The sequence below is a fragment of the Sphaerodactylus townsendi genome, linkage group LG13, assembly GCF_021028975.2.
Source record: "Sphaerodactylus townsendi isolate TG3544 linkage group LG13, MPM_Stown_v2.3, whole genome shotgun sequence".
In the NCBI taxonomy this organism is placed as follows: Eukaryota; Metazoa; Chordata; class Lepidosauria; order Squamata; family Sphaerodactylidae; genus Sphaerodactylus; species Sphaerodactylus townsendi.
In genome coordinates this window covers 37,417,570-37,439,228 of record NC_059437.1, presented here as the reverse complement: position 1 = coordinate 37,439,228, position 21,659 = coordinate 37,417,570, and the positions used below count along the sequence as shown (strand labels likewise).

The following is a 21,659-nucleotide window of genomic DNA, read 5'->3' as shown; positions in this document are numbered from 1 at the left end:
TTTTCTTCAGCTTTTGTCATGTGACTATGGTGACACACAACACACTTCCTGGAGAAAGTGAAGACTTTGCCAGGTACCTGCCTAGATCAGTTTCCTTGAAGAGAGAGACTTAGCACAAAGGCACATTTTATCCAATGGTCTCTCCTGCGTTCCACCTGTTGGGAATTGTCTGGATCTCACGGTAGGCAGAAAGTTTTTCCTACAAACGGTGAAACTTTTCTTCTGAGGGATGAACTGACTGGGGTGAGTGTGTGGTGGTAGTGTTTCAAAGCAAAATAAAAGGTACTATAGATGAGTAGGTGTTTTATGCAGGCACAGTTCTCTGAACAACTCTACCTGTTCATGCCTGCAAATCAAACACCTGTTCAAAGGGCTGTGGGAACATCTGGCAACCCCTAGTTCCAGGGCTGAACCTGAGCTCTCAATGCAGATATTTTGGAAGCAACTTGCTTCCTCTAGTTAGACTGGATTACTTTTAAATAGATTTTCAGGACATTTTTTCCATAATGGGTATCAATTGGTCTACTGGGCCCCTCAGTGTAGTTTTAGACTACATTTTGGAAGAAAAGGATTAACCCCCCCCCCCATTCTTCTGTCTTCAACTCTCCCCATACCTGTTATTTGCCTGTGTTATTTGCCTCACATATAATAGGTGGGGCTGCATATTAATCCCTGCCTTGTGTTGGGATAGGGTGAGATGTTATATTTGATAAAATAAATAATATTAAATTAAGTCCCAATGAAAACCAGTGCTCCCCCTCCCCCCCGGCCCCCGCAAATAAATTCTGTCAATGCATTCATAGAACTTCCAGGTTCTCTTCTAGTTATTATCTGCAGTAATTCCCCTCTGTGGTTATCATCAAGATTCATTCTACAAAGTTCTGAATTCATGAAAACCTGGGAAATGAACCGCCTTAGTTGTGAAAGCTGCTTGAGAGTGCCACGTGGAACTGGTAAATACAGGGCAAGAAGTAGACAAACTGCTTTAAAGGAGGTCAGCAAGGTTCCAGCCATGGTTTAAAAAAATCTTTGCAGGTCAATCATGTGAGCGTAATTGTCTGCATACATTTTCATGTCACAAAAACAATAATTTTGAAAGGAAGAATAATTCTTCCTCTATTTTGCAGAAGATGCACACTCATGTCACAGTTGGTACAGCTTCAGAAAAGACATTCACTCCTGTGTCTCAGAGAGGAACGGAGAGGAATGTCGTGCCCTCCACCCAGAGACTTACAAGTGCATTAAAACATCTTTCAGAACTGCTGCCTGAATAATTGGCAAGACTAATAGGCTCACTTATATGGTGCAGCCTATACTTAGGGCTGCCAAATATCTGGAGGAAAAAAGGCAGCATTCCTTTAATAGAGCTTAATGAGCTATTATTTACCAGATGATGTTAATTACCTCCATGCCATGAAAAGTTTCACCATCCATTTCCATACTTATTCAAGGCACAGAATATATTTTTTAAATCAGACCAGCTTGCAATCCTATTAGCACAGGTTTGGGATTTAAAAAAAAAGGTGACACCTGAAATTTTCTCTTTTACACATCTGCAGAAGGTGTAGAAGCCCTCTGGTCCTTGGCATCTGGTCTACTTAGCCAGACGACTGATGAACTATTATAGGGACTTCTACATACAGCTATTTCCAAAGAGCTGTGTGAAGATGGACAAGTCTATTTTAAACAGGCAACCAGAAGTACAGAAAGAGCACCCCCACATGGCCTAGACTTTTCCTTTAGAAGGTGCCAGATGCACCTGTTTCTTGGCATGAAGCTAAAATTGTTCACCTGTAAGCACCTGTCTACTGGCATTAAAGAAACAGGATCAGGGCTGGAGAGCCAGTGTGGTAAAGTGGCAGACCCTAATCTAAGGAATTGGGTTCAATTTGCCACTCTTCCACATGAAGCCTGCTGGATGACATTAGGCTAGTCACAGTTCTCTCAGAACTCACTCAACCTCACCTACCTCTCAAGGTCCCTGTTGTGAAGAGGGAAGGGGGAAGGTGATTGTAAGCTGCTTTGAGACTCCTTGTGGTAAAGATAAAGCAGGGTATATGAATCAACTCTTCTTCTTTCTTACCCCCACATATTACTCTTTCTTCTTGTTTCCAGACGACTAAGTCTGAGTGATGACCTCTGAGACAGCCCATCTGATACAATGCCTGCAGCAGATCCATAAGGTAAAGGGTCCTTTGGGATTGTCAACTCTGGGTTGGGCTATACCTGGAGATTTGGTGGAACCTAGAGATGGTGGTGCTTGGGAAGAGCAGGGACTTCAGCAGCATTCAATGCCATAAAGTCCACCCCCCGCCCCCCAAGCAGCCATTTTTGTCATGGGGAACTAATATCTGTAGTCTGGAGATCAGTTATAAAAGTGGAAGATCTCCAGGTCCCGCCTGGAGGTTGACAACCTTAAGATACTCCTTGGCAATCTTCTGGTCATTAGTAGTGTAAGAAGGGGATGGATCTCATCCATGCCAGCATGGCAGGTAATGAGTATACTTTGGGTGTCAAAATACCTTAAACTGGTCCTGGCAGTTACCTTGGTTTATTGCTGCTGGTGAAAAAGACAGGTACCTATACTTTTCCCCTAGGTGGGATAAAAGCAACTGGTAGTTTTCAGTGGGAAATTGATACGAGGGGAAAGATAACCCTATGTGTGACATTCCCTTCCAGCATCTGTTCTGTAACAAAAAAGGTTTCTCAAAAGGACTAGGCAAATAATGTAGATCCACACCAAGTCTATACATTTCCATTGCACTGCTGGCTATGGTATTTACTCAAAAGGAGGGCAATCCTAAATATAAGATGGCCACCTAAGAAAGTTATATGCCCTCCCCTCAAATGTAATTGAACATAACTGTAACTTGTATGCAAACATGGTTTCCCCTTTTGAGGTATTTTTGTTTGGATGGCATATTTGGGGGAAAAAACCTCATCTTGCATTGGAGTAAATATGGCACTTTTTTATCCTTTAAGATGTCTGCCTTTTAGGATTGCCTACAGCCTGGGGGAAAATGTCCTGTCCCATTATTGGAGACTTAATGGGGGGATATGGGCAGCTGGAAATTTTCATGGCACAGAGGTAAATAAATCACCCTGTATAAACAGTCTCATTAAGCCTCTATTAAAGGACCTAACTATTTTATCTCCAGGCAGTTGGCAACCCTACTCCCTTTTCTTCCCCTGGTCTCTCTCTCCAGCTTATCTCTGTTTAAACTATCACCAAACTGCTCTTCTTGTTATCTCTTGGCAGCCCAGGTGCTTGGCAGTCCAGGTGCTCGGGAGCAACAGCCGCAGAAGGCCCTTGCTTTCACATCCTGCATGTGAGCTCCCAAAGGCACCTGGTGGGCCACTGCGAGTAGCAGAGAGCTGGACTAGATGGACTCTGGTCTGATCCAGCTGGCTTGTTCTTATGTTCTTGTTCTCTTTTCATTTGTCACACATACTAAAATAACCTCATGGGAGGAGGCAGAATATTGTCCTATGGCTACTGTTGGGTTCAGGTGAGAGATACAGAGCTTACTACATCCTCTCTCAGGACCTACTTTAGATCTCTTTCAAGTGAGATCTGTAGTTTTATTAATTTATATCCCCTTTGTCAAGTAATTAGATTAGGTTTTTTTTTTTATTATCTCCCCCCTCTCAGCTGAGGGATTGAAACCTGCTGCTCTCCAATGAAGTTTGCAAATGCCTGTAAGCTCCTGACCACAGCTGGTCTTAGCCAATGGGCAATAGGGCAGCTGCCATAGGCCAATGCCAGGAACAGTCCCACCCACCCATGCCCTTCTGAAATAGACGGAGAAAGAAGAGCAGACTCCTGCCACCACCCATGCCTATCCAGTCTGGAGCTCAGGCATATCTGACTTCTAGACAGCTACTCACACACACCTTGTCTGGGGCTCAGGTACCGGACTCGTGCAGCCACTGAAACTTTCCAAGGGTTGCCAACCTCCAGATGTGGTCTGGAAGCTTTCAGGAAATGCTGTTGATCTCCAGACCACAGAGGTCAGTTCCCCTGGAGAAAATGGCTGATTTGTAAGGTGAATTCTATGGCACTATATTTCGCTGAAGTCCCTTTTCTCTCCAAACACTGCTGTCCCCCAGGCTCCACCCCAAATCTCCAGGAATTTCCCCACCCAGAATTGGCAGCCCTACTTGACCCACCCCATTTGGGGCTTGGGCAGCTGGCTTCTTCTGGCGGCAGCTTCTCCCACCTCATATAGGGCAAGGGGCACTCCTCGGTTTGCTCTGGGGGGGGGCAGCTATGGTGTGGCAGGGATATGGGGGCTCCACCCAGCTCCCCAGAATCACCATGATTGTTCCTGCCCTTAATACCTGCTCTCCTCACTGATTTCCCTCCCTTGCACCCTTTTTGACCTTCTTGCTTGATGTTTCATGGAATTTTACTACTTGGCTATAAAGCCCTCTAGGATAATGTTCAAGATTAGTTTGCCAGTTCTCCAAAGGCCCAGTGGATTGAGAAGCTAATACGCTCTCACACTACAAGCTTACTCCATTTAAAAATAATATACAGCAGATTGAGCTAGCTTGGAAACCAATTATTCAACATGTATTTATCTGTTAGGATCTTTGGTTTGTTTGTTTATTTAATTATAAATCCCTTGCATGGCTGTGAATGAGAAGTTTCCCAGTGTAACCTGTATGTAATCTTAACGCCCTCTGCTGGTTCGGCCTAGTAATTGTACAGAGTTGCTTATTTTTGCGTCATCCTCTTGTTTACTTTCACTCCTCATGGGCTTCATGTTCTTTTACTGGCAGTGTTGCATGTGTTTTGCATAGTTTGTTCTATTTTCTGGGATTTGGGTTACCAACGAGTGTAAAGGATAGGGTGTTGTTTGTGTTGTGAGGGGAAAGAGTCAAGGAGAGAATAATAGTTCTCCTCCTGGACTATCCCCAGTGTCTGTGGAGGACACTGAAACCACCCAAGAGAGCCCCCAAAAGCCCTCCTCAGAGATCTGTTTCATTTGTGCATCTCTGAGAGATGCAGCCAAGTCTTCCCCCCCCTCCCCAAGACCTTTATCTGTAATATTTAAAGAGTCAATCTTTTTAATAGTCAAAGCTAGTTAGCAAGTGATGTACCAAACGCAACATCTATCATAAAGGAGTAGACTATAGATTGTAATACAGTAGTAAAATGGACAGTTTTTGGTGGATCACTGACTGGTTGCTGTGGCATTTGCAAAAAGTTATCATCTATGTGTATTCGGCCAGGCACTTCGGATCAGATCGGATCAAGGCTTCTCAGGGTGGGGGACTTTGCCCCCTCATCTTTTACCCTGGAGCCCATTGGGGGGAAATATAGCCCACCAGCGCATGCAAATTTCTCCAGTGAGGAAAAATAGCAGTGCTTGGGTTGTTCCTGGTTGGGGAAATGATGTGGAGAAGAAGACTTACATTCCACTTACTCCATGGCCCTGATCCAAATTGGGCCATTATATGGTTGAAAATGATGTCCTGAGCATGAAATTTCCAAAGTACATCAGACTGACAAGACTGGAGTAAGCACTGAAGGCTCACAAGGACTTTGAAATATGTGTTTATGTTGCTAGCTGTGGATATTCTCTAGGGTTAATGGGAAAAATAACTCTGACTTGCAGAGATGGCACCCCCCCCCCTCTGTTCATGTGCCTCTCCTGTACCCTCTGCAGGTAATTGGAAAGGCGAATGAAATCCTTGCAGGTGTAAGCAATCCATCAGTGTGCAGTGAGGTGCTGCTATCCAAACCAGGGACTGCATATATGTTGGGTATGGATTTGTGCATATAATTTATAATAAAGTCTGGATGTGATGGTCTCTCATCAGTCCCTTGCTCTGGAATGTGTTCTCTGACATCTCTTACCTGGAACTTCTCCTCATGATCCGTGTATGAGCAGGTTTGTGTCAACAGTCTGAATTCTGATTCAATTACAAGAAGGCAACATTTTGTTTATACATGATGGAACTGACAGAAGCAACACCATCAGGAGACTAGATGACATGATTTCTTCAGCTGCTGGCTTTTGTACACCATAAAGGGGAACAGCATGAGCTATGGGCAGACTGAACGTGTAGGGCCCAGTCCACCAAAAAGTTTTGCTGCGCAAGCTCTGTTGATATCAATGGCACCTAGAAAAGTCGTCACCGGATGCTGTAGCTGTGACACAGGGTTAACACTCAGTCGATGCATTCATGAGGGATAGACGACCCAAACTTGGGCTTTCCTAGCTGCTGAGTTCTTTGCCCACTGCTGTGTGAAATCTGTGAAAATCAAATCTTGATAATAGGCAGAACTGGGTCTAGTCTTGATTAGAACTTGGCTATTGTCTGCTTTGACCCCTTAAAAATTTCTAGACTTGGGAAGAAAGGAGTAGAGAGAGCACCATCCAGGCAACTGCCATTGACACCTTACCAACAGAATCACACCTAAAGTAGAATTGTGCTTCATGTCTATCTGCATTGGTTCCTTCTGGGGTATTAAAAGCTTTTCAGTTCTGGACAACGTGGGCCTTCAGGAAGATGCCAAAAGGTGGCGTCTAAGGGCAGTGACAGCTGGAGGACATGATGCAACTATTTGGGGGGAATCACACTTTAGTGCTGGTGTGGATTCTCTGTCATATGTTGCAGAAATGGTGTGTGAGAATACGTTATACGATATTGGAGAGGAAATGAATGGGGAAGGGTGAGAAGTGCAAATTATATTTTAAATATTGTAAACAGATAGCAAACTGATGAAGGAATGCACAGCACTTAAGATAGCGGAGTGAATTGCCCCGTTTTTTACAAAGGAGAGAATTATACCTGCAGTTTTAAATGCCACAGCCCCCTGTACTCAGCAAATCTACTCTCTGATTTGGCCAGGATGCAGTACTCCTTGCAGTTTGTTCTCACATGCAGGCTTGTTTGAGGTGTACCGGGTGTCTAAGCGCTTGGAAGAGGGGGTAAAGACTCGGCAGCCAGCAAGTGAATTGCTTCGACATACATTACGAGAGGTGGACTTAGCCTGGAATAATTTACTGTCCTTTCTTGCCTTTGGTCACCCCCTGCTCCAAATGCTGGTAAGATATTCTAGTCTGTGAGTGTAAACGTCACAGGAGATAGTAGGCAAACCAGGCACTTTCTAAGCCAAAGACCTTTTTTATTAATAGATCTTCGGGCAAGGACATATTAAATGGGTCACATAATGATACATCTGCAGGATGTGCTCTCTCCCATTCCCCAAAGCTTCTAACATGCCTGGGGGAGAATGTGGAACAGCTGAAAGGGGAATGATAGCATATAAGCAGCCCACTTTTTGCTTGCCATTCTTGGGAGAGTGGGCAATAGGTGGGTGGGCTTTACAAGTATGCTTTCCAGATCCTTACTCCCCATCAGTAATTCCAGCATTGCTGCCGCTCTTTCATTCTGTGTGCACAATGTTCCTTTGTCCGGTATGCATCTGTTAGCAGAATGGGAACCAAAGCCGGCCCCCTTTTCTGTCACTCCACAATGGAGCCCTGTGAGTCATCCAAGGCTCTTGCTTCATGCACAAGATCCCAGTCTCCACTTTTGCCATCTCCATTTTAAAATGATCTCAAGCATTAAGGCCGGTGAAGATGTTTCTCTGCCTGAGACCTTGGAGATTTGTTGCCAATTAGGGTAGACAACACAGGGCTGGAGGGTTGAAAAGCATGTCGGCTTCATAGGATCTCCCAAAGGGTGTCGCTAAAATATGATATGGCTTTCTGAGATCCAAGCCTTTCCCATTTCTACAGTTCTTCTTTCAATTGGAATGCCAACATATGATAATTGGTGCAATACTTCTCCTGAGTGCACTTAAAACACTTGGTGGGGTCTCTGATGTTGTAATGGCAGCGGTTCCCCAACCTGTCATTGCATTGGACTTGAAGCCTTGATAATAATGTCCCTAGAACTGGCTTTGTAGGAGAAAAGGCAAGGCTTAATATCTGTTTCCTCCCTGCCCCTCTTTTGCCTCTGCCAATGGGACTTGAAGCTTTTGGAGTCATCAGTAGAAAGCAGTACTCATCTATCTGGTCCTAACCCGGCCCTGAGTCAAGTCTGCGGGGTTTGCCTAATGGAGGTGAGGCGAGAATCAGAGGTAATTATCAAAAACACAGCATATTGATTTCCTATTGCCCCATCAAAATACTGTCCAAAGAAATCTCATGCATGAGATAGTGTTTGGATTAATGCTGTTATAGAGACAGGATGAATGTCTCTTGCCTTGAAAAAACCTAGGGTCTCCATCAATCAGCTGTGACTTGACAACAACAAAAAAAGAGGGGGAGATGTTTCTTAATTATTTTGTTGCAAAATGCCCAGTTCTGATCCCATTTGTGCCAGAATAGAATTGGAACTAACACAGACTAGCTGATATGTGATGGTCCTCACCACAGGTTTGAACAGCTGAGGGAAGTAGATGTGGCTTAATGGTGGAGCATCTGTTTTGCATACAGAAGGGCCAAGTTCAATTCCTAGCATCTCTAGTTACAAGGACCAGGTAGTAGGTGATATGAAAGACCTGCAATCCTGGACAGCTGCTACCAATCAGAATTGACAGTACTGACTTGATAGACTCATTCAGTAGAAGGCAGATTCGTGTGTGTCTGCTGCAGCTGGTGTGCCATGGAAACAAACTATGCTGACACTGTGTAATGTTTTTCAGCTATGTATGGGCAGAGGTCAGCTGTACTGGTAATCCAGAGCTGCTAAACCAGGGGTCCCCAAACTTTTTAAACAGGGGGCCAGTTCACTGTCCCTCAGACTGTTGGAGGGCCGGACTAAAAAAAACTATGAACAAATTCCTATGCACAAATGATTGTAAAATGTTTGATTTCACCTTTCAGCCTTTCTGTCATGGTCTATTTTAAGAACAGTGACCAAAATATGTCAAGTACAGGGTGGGCTCCAAATATTGTTGGGGAGGCTGTGGAATACCTTCCCCTGTAAAAAAAAAAAAAAAAGCAGAACTTTCCCAATGAAACATTCCATCTAACCCAGTATTAGGTATCTTCCTGGGTTCTTTCCTCCCTAGCAGCCAGCGAGCGATTCGCCAGCCTGGCTGATGCCAATGGGAGTGAGGCGGAACAGAAAGCCTGAGAGCAACACATGGAGTAGCTGAGAGGGAAGGGCGGAGCAGGCTTTGCCACATGTAAGGTTTCCAACTCTGGGTCAGAAAATTCATGGAGATTTGGGGGTGCCATCATGTAACTGCAATCAACAGCTGTTGGGGCCAGTTCCTCCTCTCCCTCGAGCCCCCACTGCACATGAATGGAGCCATCACCGCCATGCCTGGCGGGCCGGATAAATGCCTTCAGGGGGCCACATTTGGCCCCCGGGCTGTAGTTTGGGGACCCCTGTGCTAAACCCTTCCCGTGTATTTGCTGTCACAACTGTAGAAGTAGTAGTATTTTATTTACAATCAGTAGATTCACAGTCAAACGTTAAAAGAATTTAAATTTTTTGAACAAGTTTAAAAGACAAAATATACATTCTAAAAATAAAAAACAAATTGGAAATGTGCAGATTTAAAATCAGGCAAATTAAAATCAGCAATTAATCTCACAATCCAAGTTAAAAGTGGAAGCCCTAATCTATTGATTGTAAATAAAACACTATTACTGCTACAACTGGGGGTTCCATAATCCAAAAGAATTTCCAGAATGGCAAACATAAGTTTGGTGGGCATCCCCAAAGAAAACAGAGTTCCACTGAACTCTGCCTGAGGTGAAACAGGGGATGGGGGTGGGGTTTTGTTGCACTCTGTTCTGGTCTAAATACAGACTGCCTATTGGGACCTTTCTGGAGTAGAAAAAAAAGCTGGCCATCTATCAGCACTGAGCAAGACTTCTACAATTAATTGTTAATTTATTTTGGCAGGTGCCGACAGGAAATTCTGACTCTGTTATATACCAAGGTAGCTGTTATCATGTTAGCTGTGCCAATTTCTGGTTGAACTGTGTGGATTCTACCTTGCCAAGACAGAAGTGATCCCCTTTCCTTTCCCAGGTGACTGTAGTCGTCCCTTTTCTGGAAGGTGAGACTGCATGTGTAGCTTCCATTATGATGGCAAGCTTATGACGAAGAAGAATCTCAGAATCCTCAGGTGAAGGAAAGAGACTTTGAAATAGCTGAGAAAGGTCCCTTTGGGGACTCAAAGACTTTGTGAAAAGCTGAAACAAGTTACTAGAAACCTCCTTGTGCGGTTTTTTGTAAGATGATTTGTATAAGAAACTTGAAAATATACCTAATAAAGCACACTTGTATTCCAGAGAAAGTATTCCTATCTGCGTTCAGAATCTATTTGCAAAAACTTGAGTACTCACAGGCAGTCTTACCATAAGACAAGGAGAAGAATCCACTTCAAACGGCAGATCTGGAATGCTGCTAAGGGGTGACTGGTGAACAGACCCCTGGGGACCCAACCCACATCCCTGGTGGAACTCTTATGCAGGCACCATCGATAGGAACTGTTCAAGAGTATGGGACTACGGTCGTTTCCGCACGGCAAAATTATACCTGTGTACCACCGATATTTTTAACCTGGGTCTATTTTATTTCTCCCTCCGCACGGCCGCCCATTTCTTTCCAGGAGCTGAGTTAGGACCGGGAGGTAATACTCCAGTTTGTTCTGCATGAGCCCAGGTCTTTTGTATTTACGCTGCAAGTTCATCCCCTTATTCACAAACATCTTTATTGGTCAAGAATGGCGAGGCAGGAAAAAATAAACTTTATGTTCCTATGGTGTTTGTATGACAGGTCACCCAGCAGTATTTGAAAAGAATCACTAATTTGGCGATTTTTGAAAATCCTGACCTAAGAGAAATATTGCAGGGCAACACCAGGGCAGGCCCGCTTCAGCACCGGAAACCGTGTGGAAAGCTTGCACGAACCGGGATATATCACTTGCCCATCCCAGGATATTTGGACCGTGCAGAAATGGCCTACAACTACTACTCTAAACAGTTTTTTAGCCATTATTTCACACAGGTTTTCCCCTGGTTTGGGTGCTGACTGGCAATGAACTTCCCTCTGGTTTAGTTTTTCATGTTCTCTCTCCATTGTTTCTTAATTTCCTCATGCCTTCTCAAATTACTTTTAATCCAATTTCAGAAAGCATAGAGAAACAACAAAGAAACTGTGGATGAACAGCAAATGAAAAATGAGGACACAAGGAAATTCAAGGGGGGGCGGCGGGGGCAATGCTGCAGGCTGGCAGCCAAAATGTAGCAAGCCTTAATGGGAAATGCTTTGTTGTAGGAAACATAGTGATGGCGGTAAGGGGAGGAGCACCATTTGTCCATGCACAAACCTGAACACAAATAAGTCTCATAATGTTACTGTTGTAAAACGTCACTTTAATGAAGCAGAGGTAAGCCTTTGAACTCACATCAGGAACAAGCTAACTCCTTACTGAATAGGTAGGCAAAATTCTGCTTGTTCAGTTTTCCTTAGACTTCTGTAAGGAAAAGGCCTGCTGCCACTGCTGCTTCTTCCAGTGAAAACTACACATTCAGGGAAGAGACTTCCCAGAGGCGGCCAGTTTCCCCCTTTTGCATACCATATTTTGCTGAAACACAAAGGCATTTTCTGCAAACAAAGGTATCCCTCTTCACCAAAGGATCTCTTTCAAAGCCTGGGGAAGACTTAACAATATTCCCCACCCCACCCCCTCATGTTTCTTGTGTTTATTTATAGAAGAAAAATGACACGTATCAGCAAGTCTCCTTTCCTTGCACAGCTGCTAAGACTGAAAAATTCCCGACTCAGAGAAGACAGTGTTGGTGCTTCTTGTGTTGTGCTGTGTGCTTTGTAACCTGCTGCCGCCCACTCTGCATTAGCTAGAAGCCAATCATTACCTCATTTTGGTAGAGATCAGGAATCACCCCCAGTGCAGACCGGATCATCGAGACGCTGGTTTTCCCAAAGAGTTTTTGCTCATACTGAATGAGCTGTTGCCAGAAGCCGATGTTGGGACGGATGATGGGACGGCAGGCCTTGACCCAGGCATACGCGTTGGCCAGGTACATTGAATGGTACTTCATCAGGAAGGCCATGCAAAGGGCAGCGGAGCGGCTGACGCCTGCAGCACAGTGCACCAAAGTGCGGCCTTGATTTAATTCAACAGCGTGAATCTTATCAGCGACAGGGTCGAAGAAGTCATAAAGGCGAGCTGAGGGGATGTCGAGGACAGGAACCTGGATGTAAGAAATGTCTGGGAAATAGGTGTTGACTACCTCCACGGAGACATTGATAACAGTGGTGATCCGGTTGGCGTAGAGGAGAAGCTTGTTGTTGGCGGCTTCCCCATTGCTGAGGAACAGACTGCTGGTGATCCGGGACAGGCCATAGGCAGACGGATGCCTGAATAGGAGGGGGATGGCTCCAAAGACTGTATTCATTAAGGCAAACTTTAGACATCAGCTGCACTGGACAGCATCATGGTCGCTTGCTGGGCTTGGAGGCATAAAGAAAAAGTATTGTGGACAAAGGAAAAATAAGAACAGGTTTTTATACCCACTCTTCTCTACTTTAAGGAGTCTTAAAGCAACTTATAAACCAATCCAGACTGGGTGGGGAGGGGGGGAGGACCCATCTCTGGAGCCAGTACAGCCCTCTGCTGATGTGGGTGCCCATCCTGACAGCACAAGGGGCAAATGAACCGGTGGAGGATGACTTACTCAGATGGGTACCACTTGGCTCCGCGGTGCCCAACCCAGAAGTCATTGCCCATGCCTGGCCAGCAGTGTTCCAGGGATAGGCCAGGGGGTGGAGCCAACTTTAGTCAGCTTCTACTACCCACCTAGTTCCCCAAAACAGACATCTTGTGAGGTAGGTAGGGCTGAGAGATTTCTGAGAGAACTGTGACTGACCCAAAGTCACTCAGAAGGCTTCATGTGGAGGAGTAGGCAATTGGACCCAGTTCTCCAGATTAGAGTCCACCACTCTTAACCACTACACCACACTGGCTCTTAACTTAGGATTTCTTTCTTGCTTCATTACGAATATCTCAGAACTTCCTTCAATTTCTTCAGATAGTGCTCTGTTGAAAGGAGCTTTTCCTCTCAAGTGCTCATACCTTGAAAATCCTGTCTCTAAGGTGGTAATGAATGAATCTAGGTATTCTCTAGTACAAATTCTCTTCAATTGGATCAATTTCAAGAGCTTTCAGGGGTTTAAAAAAATTAATATTAAAATTATTCAAATTCTGTTCCAAACTGGATTATTTGCAAAGAAACAAATCTCCCCATCAATGCAAAATGCATTGAAACTTCCAGTTTTAGATCTATTTTTAGAATTGTCAATCAGTGTTGACTGATAAGTTGTCCTAGACAACTTATTCCCACTGCCATTATTTATCCAATTATACCTGGTTTTGAGTTAGTGCGTAGAGATACCTTTTTTCTCAGCCCGTGAAATCAGAATGCAGGCTACCCATCTTCAGAAGCAGAGTACCTCTAAATACCAGATGTTGGAGGCAATAACAGGAGAGGGCTCTGACCTCCATATCCTGCTTGTAAGCCTTCTGGGGCCATCTGAATGGCTACTTTGTGAGAAACAGGAAGCTAGACTAGACTAGATAGCCACTTTGTCTGATCCAGCAAGGCTATTGCCAACACTTATCACTAGACACAATAGTTGAAAATAAAACATCAATAACATCAGCTGCCCGGTCTGCAGATTCTTTCTCCTGCATTCCAGATGACTCAAGGGACAGCTCCGTGGCTTCTCAAGGGATGGCAGTACAGTCTGCAAATTAAATAAACTGATAATGAATGGGAAGTATAGTCAAGGGATAGTTCTTGCAGTGGAGTGGGGGGCAAGGGGGTCCCAGGGGGTCCCAGAGAAGCCTATTTGATTGATTCAGGAACCATCTCATAGCAGCAGCCACATTTGTAGATGATACCAAATGATTGAGGCTGATGAAATCCAGACTGGGTAGCAAAGAGCTGCGGGAGGATCTGTCCAGGTGCTGATGAGGCCGACGGGGAAAAAAATCTTGGGGTCAGAGAGGACAACTGGATGAAAATGTCAACATGCAGCAGTGAGGCACCCGTGAAAAAGGATGAACTCCACGCCAGGGACTATTTTAACAGGGACTGAAAACAAAAGGGTGGGGTGAAGCCTCATTTGGAGTATTCCAAAATCTCCAGCCTTTATTGCTAGAAAAGGGGCGCCAACCCCTTCATCATCGTCTTTCTTATACGTTGCTACTGATGTTTGTTATTTATAATGTTATATTTATTGTTGCTCATAATGCTATGTTTTATAATGCTATGTTATTGTTGTTTACAGTGTTATGTTTATGACGTTATGTTATTGACTTTATGTTTATTGATGCTATGTTTGTTGATGTTTGTTAAATGGTGTTATGAGTACTGGTGTTATTATATTGTCTTGCACCGCCCTGAGCCTTTCAGGGGAGGGCGGTATATAAATTAAATATACAGTACAAAATACAATACAATCATTACATAAATCCCTCTCCAGCTTGGCTGCCACACAATATTTCTACGGCCAACCTCTAAGCTGCTGTCCTCTGTGTACCTGCTGGCCAAATAGTGCAGGCTTCTACTGTAGCTTTCAGATACTGAGTGAGTCAGGAAGCTTTTTGCTTGGACATCATAGACATGCTGGTCTTACAGAAATGCTTAAAAGAGAGAAGAAAGAAACAAGGCTTGGAAATATCGCAAACAAATCCCCCATAATTAGCCCCCCATCGTAAGGTTAGGGAAATCTTCTTTCCATTGCAAAATTATTTCTTTCCCATCACTCATTGCATTAGCACTGTTGCACTACCCAGGAAGTGCCAGTTGTGGGAACTTACTTTGGCACATTTGCTGTATAAATTTCGTGCCGGAGGTAAGAGATGATGTTGTTGCCAGGATTGCTTGAAACAGCATCCATCGCTCTTGATGGCATTTGAGCAAGTGCAGGTCTTGCTGTCTCTAAAATCAGGAAGGGCTAGTAAAGGATTACTAGATGCCAACACTATTTTGGCAACTGGGTTAGGGTTATAGCTGAGCTGAGCTTTCCCGTAACAAGAGGCGCGTAAAAGGCAACCAGTTCTGACTTTTGCAGATGTGTGGAAAATACAGGCAAGAAATGGGGCAAGCCCACTTGCATGGAAGTTCCTGCACTAGTCTCTTATCTCTGAAGCAGCAGGGAGTGGTTGAGGCAGAAATGGTACCTTTAGAGGGGGTCTCCTTGAGAGCTCCGCATGCCTCCAGGACTTGACTACAACCTGGAAGTTCACAAGAAGTGCTCTGAAAAAAAAAAGGTGGGGAGGAGGAGCCATCATTCCTATATTCCCCATCCCTGAATGCATGAAGAAGAGAAATCCCTAGTAGTCTTGATACAGTCTGCTGCCTTGTAGATAGGAAGGGGATCAGTGGAGTCCCAGGTCCATAACCAGTTAACCACGTGAATGGTGAGAATTGGATGGTCTGCGTGAGCATGTATAGTACTCGAATACTCATATATAATACATCTGGTACACTGCCTGTACAGATGGAGGCTCCATTCATCATGGCCAGTAGCTCTCTGTACATATTACTTTCCCTGACCTTCAAAGCCACACAAGCAAGAACTATTTTGCGGCTGCCAGGCTGGTCTGCAGGTCTTGCTGGGATCATATTTTAGGGACTGCAAGTGCGATCAGGTAAGTGACAGCAAAGCCCAAAGGCAAAAAAGCCCTTTGTTTCCGTCATCTCAAAATTCAAATAGCTGATAGTCAGAAGTGATCGACTGCCTGTGAGTGGGGACGGCGTCCTTTTTCGCTCTCTTCGGCAATACTTTCCCCCTTCCTTACCCAACCCAAGTCATTTCCGTCTAGAGAAAAAAGCGAGGGGAAAATGTCTGTTTGCCACACTCACACACCCACACGCACACACCCACTCCCAGGTTTAGCACCTCTTCGCCTGGGGTGGGGGTGGGCACAGTTTCCTTACCCCCACCCGCCCCGCAGCTTCTGCTCTGGACCTGCTCTCCTCTCCACGCGGCGGCGCCAGCTGCAGCAAGAGAAAGCCAGGGCTTTCCAACACCGGGGCGGTTTCCAGGGCAACCCTGGATCCCGGATCCCATTGTGACCCTTTCCCCTGCCTGGCACGGCTCGCCACGGCACGGCACAGCACACGGGGTGCCCCGGGGCTGGGTGGGGAAGGTGAGCTATGGAGGGCGCCAAAGACGACCTCCCTCGCCCCGTCGTCACTTTCTTCCCGCCCCACTCGACCCAGGAGCTGGTGCTTTTCAGGTAAGATGGGGATGGATGCGCCCTATCAGGGAAAAACAAAATCTGGGTTATAAACATGTCAAACTTTGTGTAAAATTCCCTCCCGTACTTTTTATTATTATTGACTTGTAACTCAACACATGTCGAATTACTTTCACTGACCCACAGAGAGGTTGGGGAAGATTATTTTTAAAATATGTACATATCTGCGAGATAGTTTACAAGGTTAAAGAAACAATAAAAAAATTTTAACCGCATAAAAAGCATCACTGATTTTTTAAAAAAGTATTGGAAGTTTCATTCTGTTAATTGGTTGGATCCAGGCAGCCAGCTTTTCTTCTGGAAATGGGAGAAATCACAAAAAAGGCTCTGCTAGGAATTGTGGCACTGGCTATGTGGAAGAAAGTCATATGGGCTGTGGAAAGAAGCGAATAGGATATGATTGAACAACGACCAAAGTTGCTTAATGTAACCCTGTGTGAAACTGGGGAAAGGGTAGAGGGACAGAGGGTGGTAAGTAATTAGTCAAAAATGGGGAAAAGGCATTCTTCATGGGCATCATTTTCTTTCCTTAGCTCCTTAAATTAGGGTCGCCAAGTCTGCGTTGCACAGTTCTTGGAGATTAGGGGTTGGATCCTGATGAGGATGAAATTTAGGAAGAGAACTCAGCTGGGGTGTTACTCTAGAGCAGGGGTCTGCAACCTGCGGCTCTCCAGATCTTAATGGACTACAAATCCCATCAGCCCCTGCCAGCATGGCCAATTGGCCATGTCAGGGGTGATGGGAATTGTAGTCCATGGAGATCTGGAGAGCCGCAGGTTGCAGACCCCTGCTCTAGAACTTCTCTTTCTCCAAGACATTATGGTATGCCATAGAGTCTGACCTCCAGAACTGCCATTTTCTCCAGGGGACCTGATTTGTATAGTCTGGAGATCAGCTATAATTCAGGGAATCTCCAAGTTCTACCATAAATAGGTAGGGGTACTGGTGGTATTTTAAGAGGGCATTGCTCTACTTTCAGAAGTAGTTGCATTTGGGAGGTGAAGTGAGGGGATCCAAACAAGATATCCAGGAGTGGGGATAGAACTATGTGTTACCTCCAACAAGGAAACAGTCTTCAGGAGGTAGGTGAAAGGAAGAACCTCCCCTGTTCCCCTGTGGAAGCTGGCTGAAGGGTTGTGGTCAGATGTGGGGAACACCTTCACTTCATTTCTTAAGTTACAGCTGAAACAGTGGAAGCTGGCTGAAGGGTTGTGGTCAGATGTGGGGAACACCTTCACTTCATTTCTTAAGTTACAGCTGAAACAGTTTCTTTAAAGCACACTCCTGTGTTAAGGTCTGGATTGTGAAGAATGCAAAGTATCTCTTGAAATTTTGCCTCACGCCTTCTAAACCAGTTGCCTGCCTTTGATGCATCCTGAATACAGATCTGAAATGTCTGGAGCTGTCAGTTAGACACAGGCCATTCCCACATGGGTTATGTGCCCTGGAGTCAATGCTATTGCAAAGTGGGCTTTTTTGCTTCCTTCCCCACAGCATTTGAGGTGTGTTAGCGCACCTCCCGGTGTTTCCTGACGTTTCTACAATCTTTCTCAAACCTGCTTTGCTACAAAGTTCTAGGAAAGATCTCAACAAAGGCTGTCACATGGTTGGGAAAGTTTGAATTTGTCCACCCACATGGCAGCCATTTGCCCTGACCCTGTCCCTGTGATAGCCATCTCTCCCCCGCCCCCACAAACACACACTTTTTTTAAAAAAAATCTGCAATTTCATATCATTATATTGATATACTAGCACAGGGGAAGGGAACCTTTAACACTCAAAGAGCCATTTGGACCCGTTTTCCACGGGAAAAGAAAACACTTGGAGCCGCAAATAATTTTTGACATTTAAAATAAAGATAACACTATATATATAGGGGGTTTTTTAACCTTTTACTCTGCTCATTCTGAGAAGTGCATGGATGTGCCTGCCCTGCTGCCTGCAGGGCGGGCAAGGATGAAGCCAGTGGCTCGGCCTCGCCAGCCGCCGGGAAAGTGCCCACCCTGCTCCAATGGGGCCGGTGAGAGGGGAAGCCCGCGGCGCGGCCCAGCCGACCATGGGCAGTTGGTGTGCCTGCCCTGCTTCCTGCAGGGCACTGTGGCACTGTGGAGCCACAGTGCAAGGGCAGAAGAGCCGCATGCGGCTCTCGAGCCGCAGGTTCCCTACCCCTGTACTAGCACAACAATATGTGCAACAGGTTCAGTGGATTCCCAGCTTTCATTTTTAGAAAGTATTTGTTTGTCTCTTACCCATTCTGTTGCAGAGATATAAGGGAAAAGGCCTGTCTGCAATGAAAGGGAGTTGAAACTTGTGTTTTTTTTTTCTAATGAAAGCTGGCAATTCACATAACTTGCTACACCTATTGCTACAACTGCATAGTGATGTAACAATATGAAATTATCAATTAAAAAAAGGAAATGCCCAAGTGTCCTGAGGCAGAATTGATGCCCACTGTTGGCAGTTTAGGGCAAAGGGACAGCAGGGAACCCTCTTATGTGGGGAAAACCCCATTGCCTCTGTGTTATGTAGGCCGCCACACCAGTAACAGGGACTTCACACAAGCCTGTTTTTATGTGGAAACCACTGCAGAGATTAATGTTGCTAAGACCTGGTAGTTCTGGAAACGGGCACTGTTGGTTGTAGAGGGAGGCCGGGAGCACCTATAATTTGAACAAGCTTGCTTTCTCCCATTCAGCTTGTTCGAGGGTGATGAATCAGCTTTGCAGAAGTTTTTACCCAAGAGCCATTTGACTAACGTGATAATTCACGATAACATCAGTGTTCAACGAGTGCAAGAAATTAAGGTAAGGTTTGCATTTGAACCCGCCACCACTCCTCCAACCCCAGGCCGGCTCTGTGAATGGAGGATATCCTTCAAGGCTCACTTTGAATTCCATGCTGTATTTTCCATTCTAGTGGGTGCAAAACTTACCTATATTGAACTACATCATGTTTGAACTTACCTGGTTTTCCAGTTGCAGGATTACATTGGAACTTTTTCCTAATATTTATGCTTGAAAAATTCATTCACACTGGAGAAACTTGTTGTCGTTCAGTACACTTACCTATATTGTACTGCATCACATTTGGACTTAGCTGGTTTCTGAGTTGTAGAATTGTGTCGGTACTTTCTCAATTCATTTTGTTGTGTACGTTCTCTCTGCTTGATGTGTGCTATTTTGTTATTGTGTTCTTACTGATGTTGACTCTTATTAATAGTAACTGTTGCAATAGCCTTTGTGTGGTTGTTGTTTTCTTGGTTTTTTTGCCTCCAATTTTGCCAACAGATAACTCTGGACAAGATGGGTTATATGATCTAATCTGGTACTTTTCTGGTGTTTTCCAGACCTTTGGCTTCATTTTTTCCCCCTTATATGATTCTCAGTGTAACTATTTCCTTTGTGACTGATTTTTTTTTTAGATAAAGGACTTGGACAACAGCCAAAGAAAAACAGGCAATCACTATGAACATTTGAAGAAGAGATTTTTGCATGACCAACGGAACAAGATGAATCGATGGAAGCAGCAGTATAGTCGATACCAGAGAATGTTGGAGAAAATTGACCAGCGAGCGATGCGTCAAGCCACACTCATGTATCCTGGGCAGTACTCCCTCCAACTACAGATGGCTCTCCTGAAGAACCGATAAGTACTTCGGTTGAGGTGGCGGCTATGCCTTCATCTCACATGGAGTAAATAATGCTGATTATGTGCAGTTCCCTCCATGCCTTCTTGTTGGTTTTTCTCCTTAGCCAAGTGGGAAATAAAGTTGGGCCTCAGCCCTTGCAATCCGGCAACATGAGCTGCTCTTTTGCAACTTGAACAGGATCAATTAGGTGCAATGTTCCATGTTCAAAAGGCTTTGTCTCCTTAGTCCTGCAGTCTGCTGTTATTCCCAATCTGAAGCTGGTTAATTGAGGCTCTTAGACTTCGGTGTATAAAGTGCGCCCACCATCAAAGGAAAACTGGGACTGAGATGTTGCAGATCAAAGCCCAGCCCACAAATCACTGGATCATGAAGAAGATACTTGGGGGGGGGGGTGCGCTGAAATTCTGGCTCAAGCAGTGTCTGAACGAGGGGTCACTTCTGAAAAAAATGACACATTCATATCCTTTTCCCCCCTTTAGTTGCCATGATGTGTTATGCTTCTGCATAGCAGACATGAGCTTACAAAATCGTTGTTGCTGCCCAGTCCCGGAGCAACTGATTGATTTTAAAGAATCAGAACAGCCGTGTTTTCATATGCCATGACTTTTAGTCTATAGCCATTCCTCCTCATAAAAGCTCGCACTAGGAGTTCTGATAAGACCCTAAACCAGTGGTGGGGGTCAAATAATTTAACAACCGGTTCTGGTGGTGGGATTAAAATAATTTAACAACTGGTTGTTTGCAAGCACCATTTTAACAACCGGTTCTGTCAAAGTGGTGCGAACCGGCTGAATCCCATCACTGCCCTAAAACGTCCTATCCAAAAGTACAGCCTCATTTTATTTTGTTTCTTTAGAATATTTTTATGCTGCATCTTTAGAGTTCTGCTCAAGGACACTTACAGTTAAAAACCACCATATAACAAAAAAGCCATTAAAAAAACAAGCCATTAGACATAAGCAGGAAAAAAAAACTATCCTTAAAACAGAAGCAGAATATTAAGAAGCTGATAAGATAAAACCCATAATTAAAAACCTGTGTAAACAGGTATGTTTTAGCCTGGCACCTAAAAGAAAGTAAAGTAGGCACCAGACAAGTTTTTAAAAGGAGGATGTTCAAAAGGCAAGGCGTCATCACAGAAAATACCTGGTCTCTAGTCACTACCTGTCTCACCACTGAGAGCCACTGGGCAATAGTTATTTAGATGTTCAGGATCTAAAGAAGAGCTCGTAAGAAGGGAGCACATCACCGCCCCCTTGAGAGCCATTGGAACCACTGCCTCTCTCAAGGAGGCATCATTACCCCCGTATCCATTCTGTCATATCCTGATGACTAGCTTTTATAAGACAAAAGGAGCAAGGATCTAAAAGACATGTTGTTGGCTGGACACCAGCAAGCAAATTGTCCATATCATCAGACCTCATTTAATTGAAACTGCCCTTGCCTCCTTGGTCTTGATCTTAGAAGGCCATTCACAATTCAGAAAATGTTCTGCTGGACAATTACTTGAGGACACAATGGTGGCAGAGAAAAAAATGCCTTTTTGCCATCACCCCCTCCACCTGAAAATGTTCTCTGACTCATGTTCGGTCAGCCTCACAGCAGGATTTATGCCATCTGCGCTCTACGTGTCAATGGTTCTATTCATCTCACCATTCCAGAGAGGGACCAAGGCCATCCATGAGAGACCAAGGAGCATCATCCATGCCAGCCGAAAAGTCTCCCACAACATTT

General features: G+C 44.7%; 3 protein-coding genes across 7 annotated transcripts; 2 read left to right on the top strand and 1 right to left on the bottom strand.

Annotated features, from left to right (window-relative positions):
- The first annotated feature begins 53 nt into the window (after positions 1-53).
- On the top strand, positions 54-10,273 carry LOC125442834 (synergin gamma-like). 5 transcript variants are annotated; one of them, XM_048514575.1, is made up of 6 exons: positions 54-181; positions 2,116-2,183; positions 5,676-5,772; positions 6,901-7,061; positions 7,997-8,083; positions 9,883-10,273. In XM_048514575.1, exons 2-6 carry the CDS (start codon positions 2,133-2,135, stop codon positions 9,991-9,993), a joined length of 507 nt encoding a protein of 168 aa, XP_048370532.1. In that variant the 5' UTR covers positions 54-181; positions 2,116-2,132; the 3' UTR covers positions 9,994-10,273. The 5 variants fall into 5 exon arrangements, 4 of the variants coding, with proteins under 4 accessions (XP_048370532.1, XP_048370530.1, XP_048370533.1 ...); XM_048514573.1 differs by having other exon boundaries at positions 7,997-8,101; XM_048514574.1 differs by having other exon boundaries at positions 111-243; positions 7,997-8,101.
- A 1,570-nt stretch (positions 10,274-11,843) lies between these two features.
- On the bottom strand, positions 11,844-12,404 carry DUSP18 (dual specificity phosphatase 18). The gene has a single exon (XM_048513838.1). It carries the CDS (start codon positions 12,402-12,404, stop codon positions 11,844-11,846), a length of 561 nt encoding a protein of 186 aa, XP_048369795.1.
- A 3,603-nt stretch (positions 12,405-16,007) lies between these two features.
- On the top strand, positions 16,008-20,065 carry LG13H5orf52 (linkage group 13 C5orf52 homolog). The gene is made up of 3 exons (XM_048514888.1): positions 16,008-16,255; positions 18,972-19,080; positions 19,698-20,065. The coding sequence occupies exons 1-3, from the start codon at positions 16,173-16,175 to the stop codon at positions 19,923-19,925; spliced, it is 420 nt and encodes a 139-aa protein (XP_048370845.1). The 5' UTR covers positions 16,008-16,172; the 3' UTR covers positions 19,926-20,065.
- Positions 20,066-21,659: the final 1,594 nt, after the last annotated feature.

Coding starts and splice junctions, on each gene's coding strand:
- LG13H5orf52 (XM_048514888.1), top strand. CDS start 16,173: ATGGAGGGCGCCAAAGACGACCTCCCTCGCCCCGTCGTCACTTTCTTC. Junction 16,256..18,971: donor CAGGAGCTGGTGCTTTTCAG/GTAAGATGGGGA, acceptor TCTCCCATTCAG/CTTGTTCGAGGGTGATGAAT. Junction 19,081..19,697: donor AACGAGTGCAAGAAATTAAG/GTAAGGTTTGCA, acceptor TTTTTTTTTTAG/ATAAAGGACTTGGACAACAG.
- DUSP18 (XM_048513838.1), bottom strand. CDS start 12,404: ATGAATACAGTCTTTGGAGCCATCCCCCTCCTATTCAGGCATCCGTCT.
- LOC125442834 (XM_048514573.1), top strand. CDS start 2,133: ATGACCTCTGAGACAGCCCATCTGATACAATGCCTGCAGCAGATCCAT. Junction 2,184..5,675: donor GCCTGCAGCAGATCCATAAG/GTAAAGGGTCCT, acceptor TACCCTCTGCAG/GTAATTGGAAAGGCGAATGA. Junction 8,102..9,882: donor AGGTGAGGCGAGAATCAGAG/GTAATTATCAAA, acceptor TTATTTTGGCAG/GTGCCGACAGGAAATTCTGA.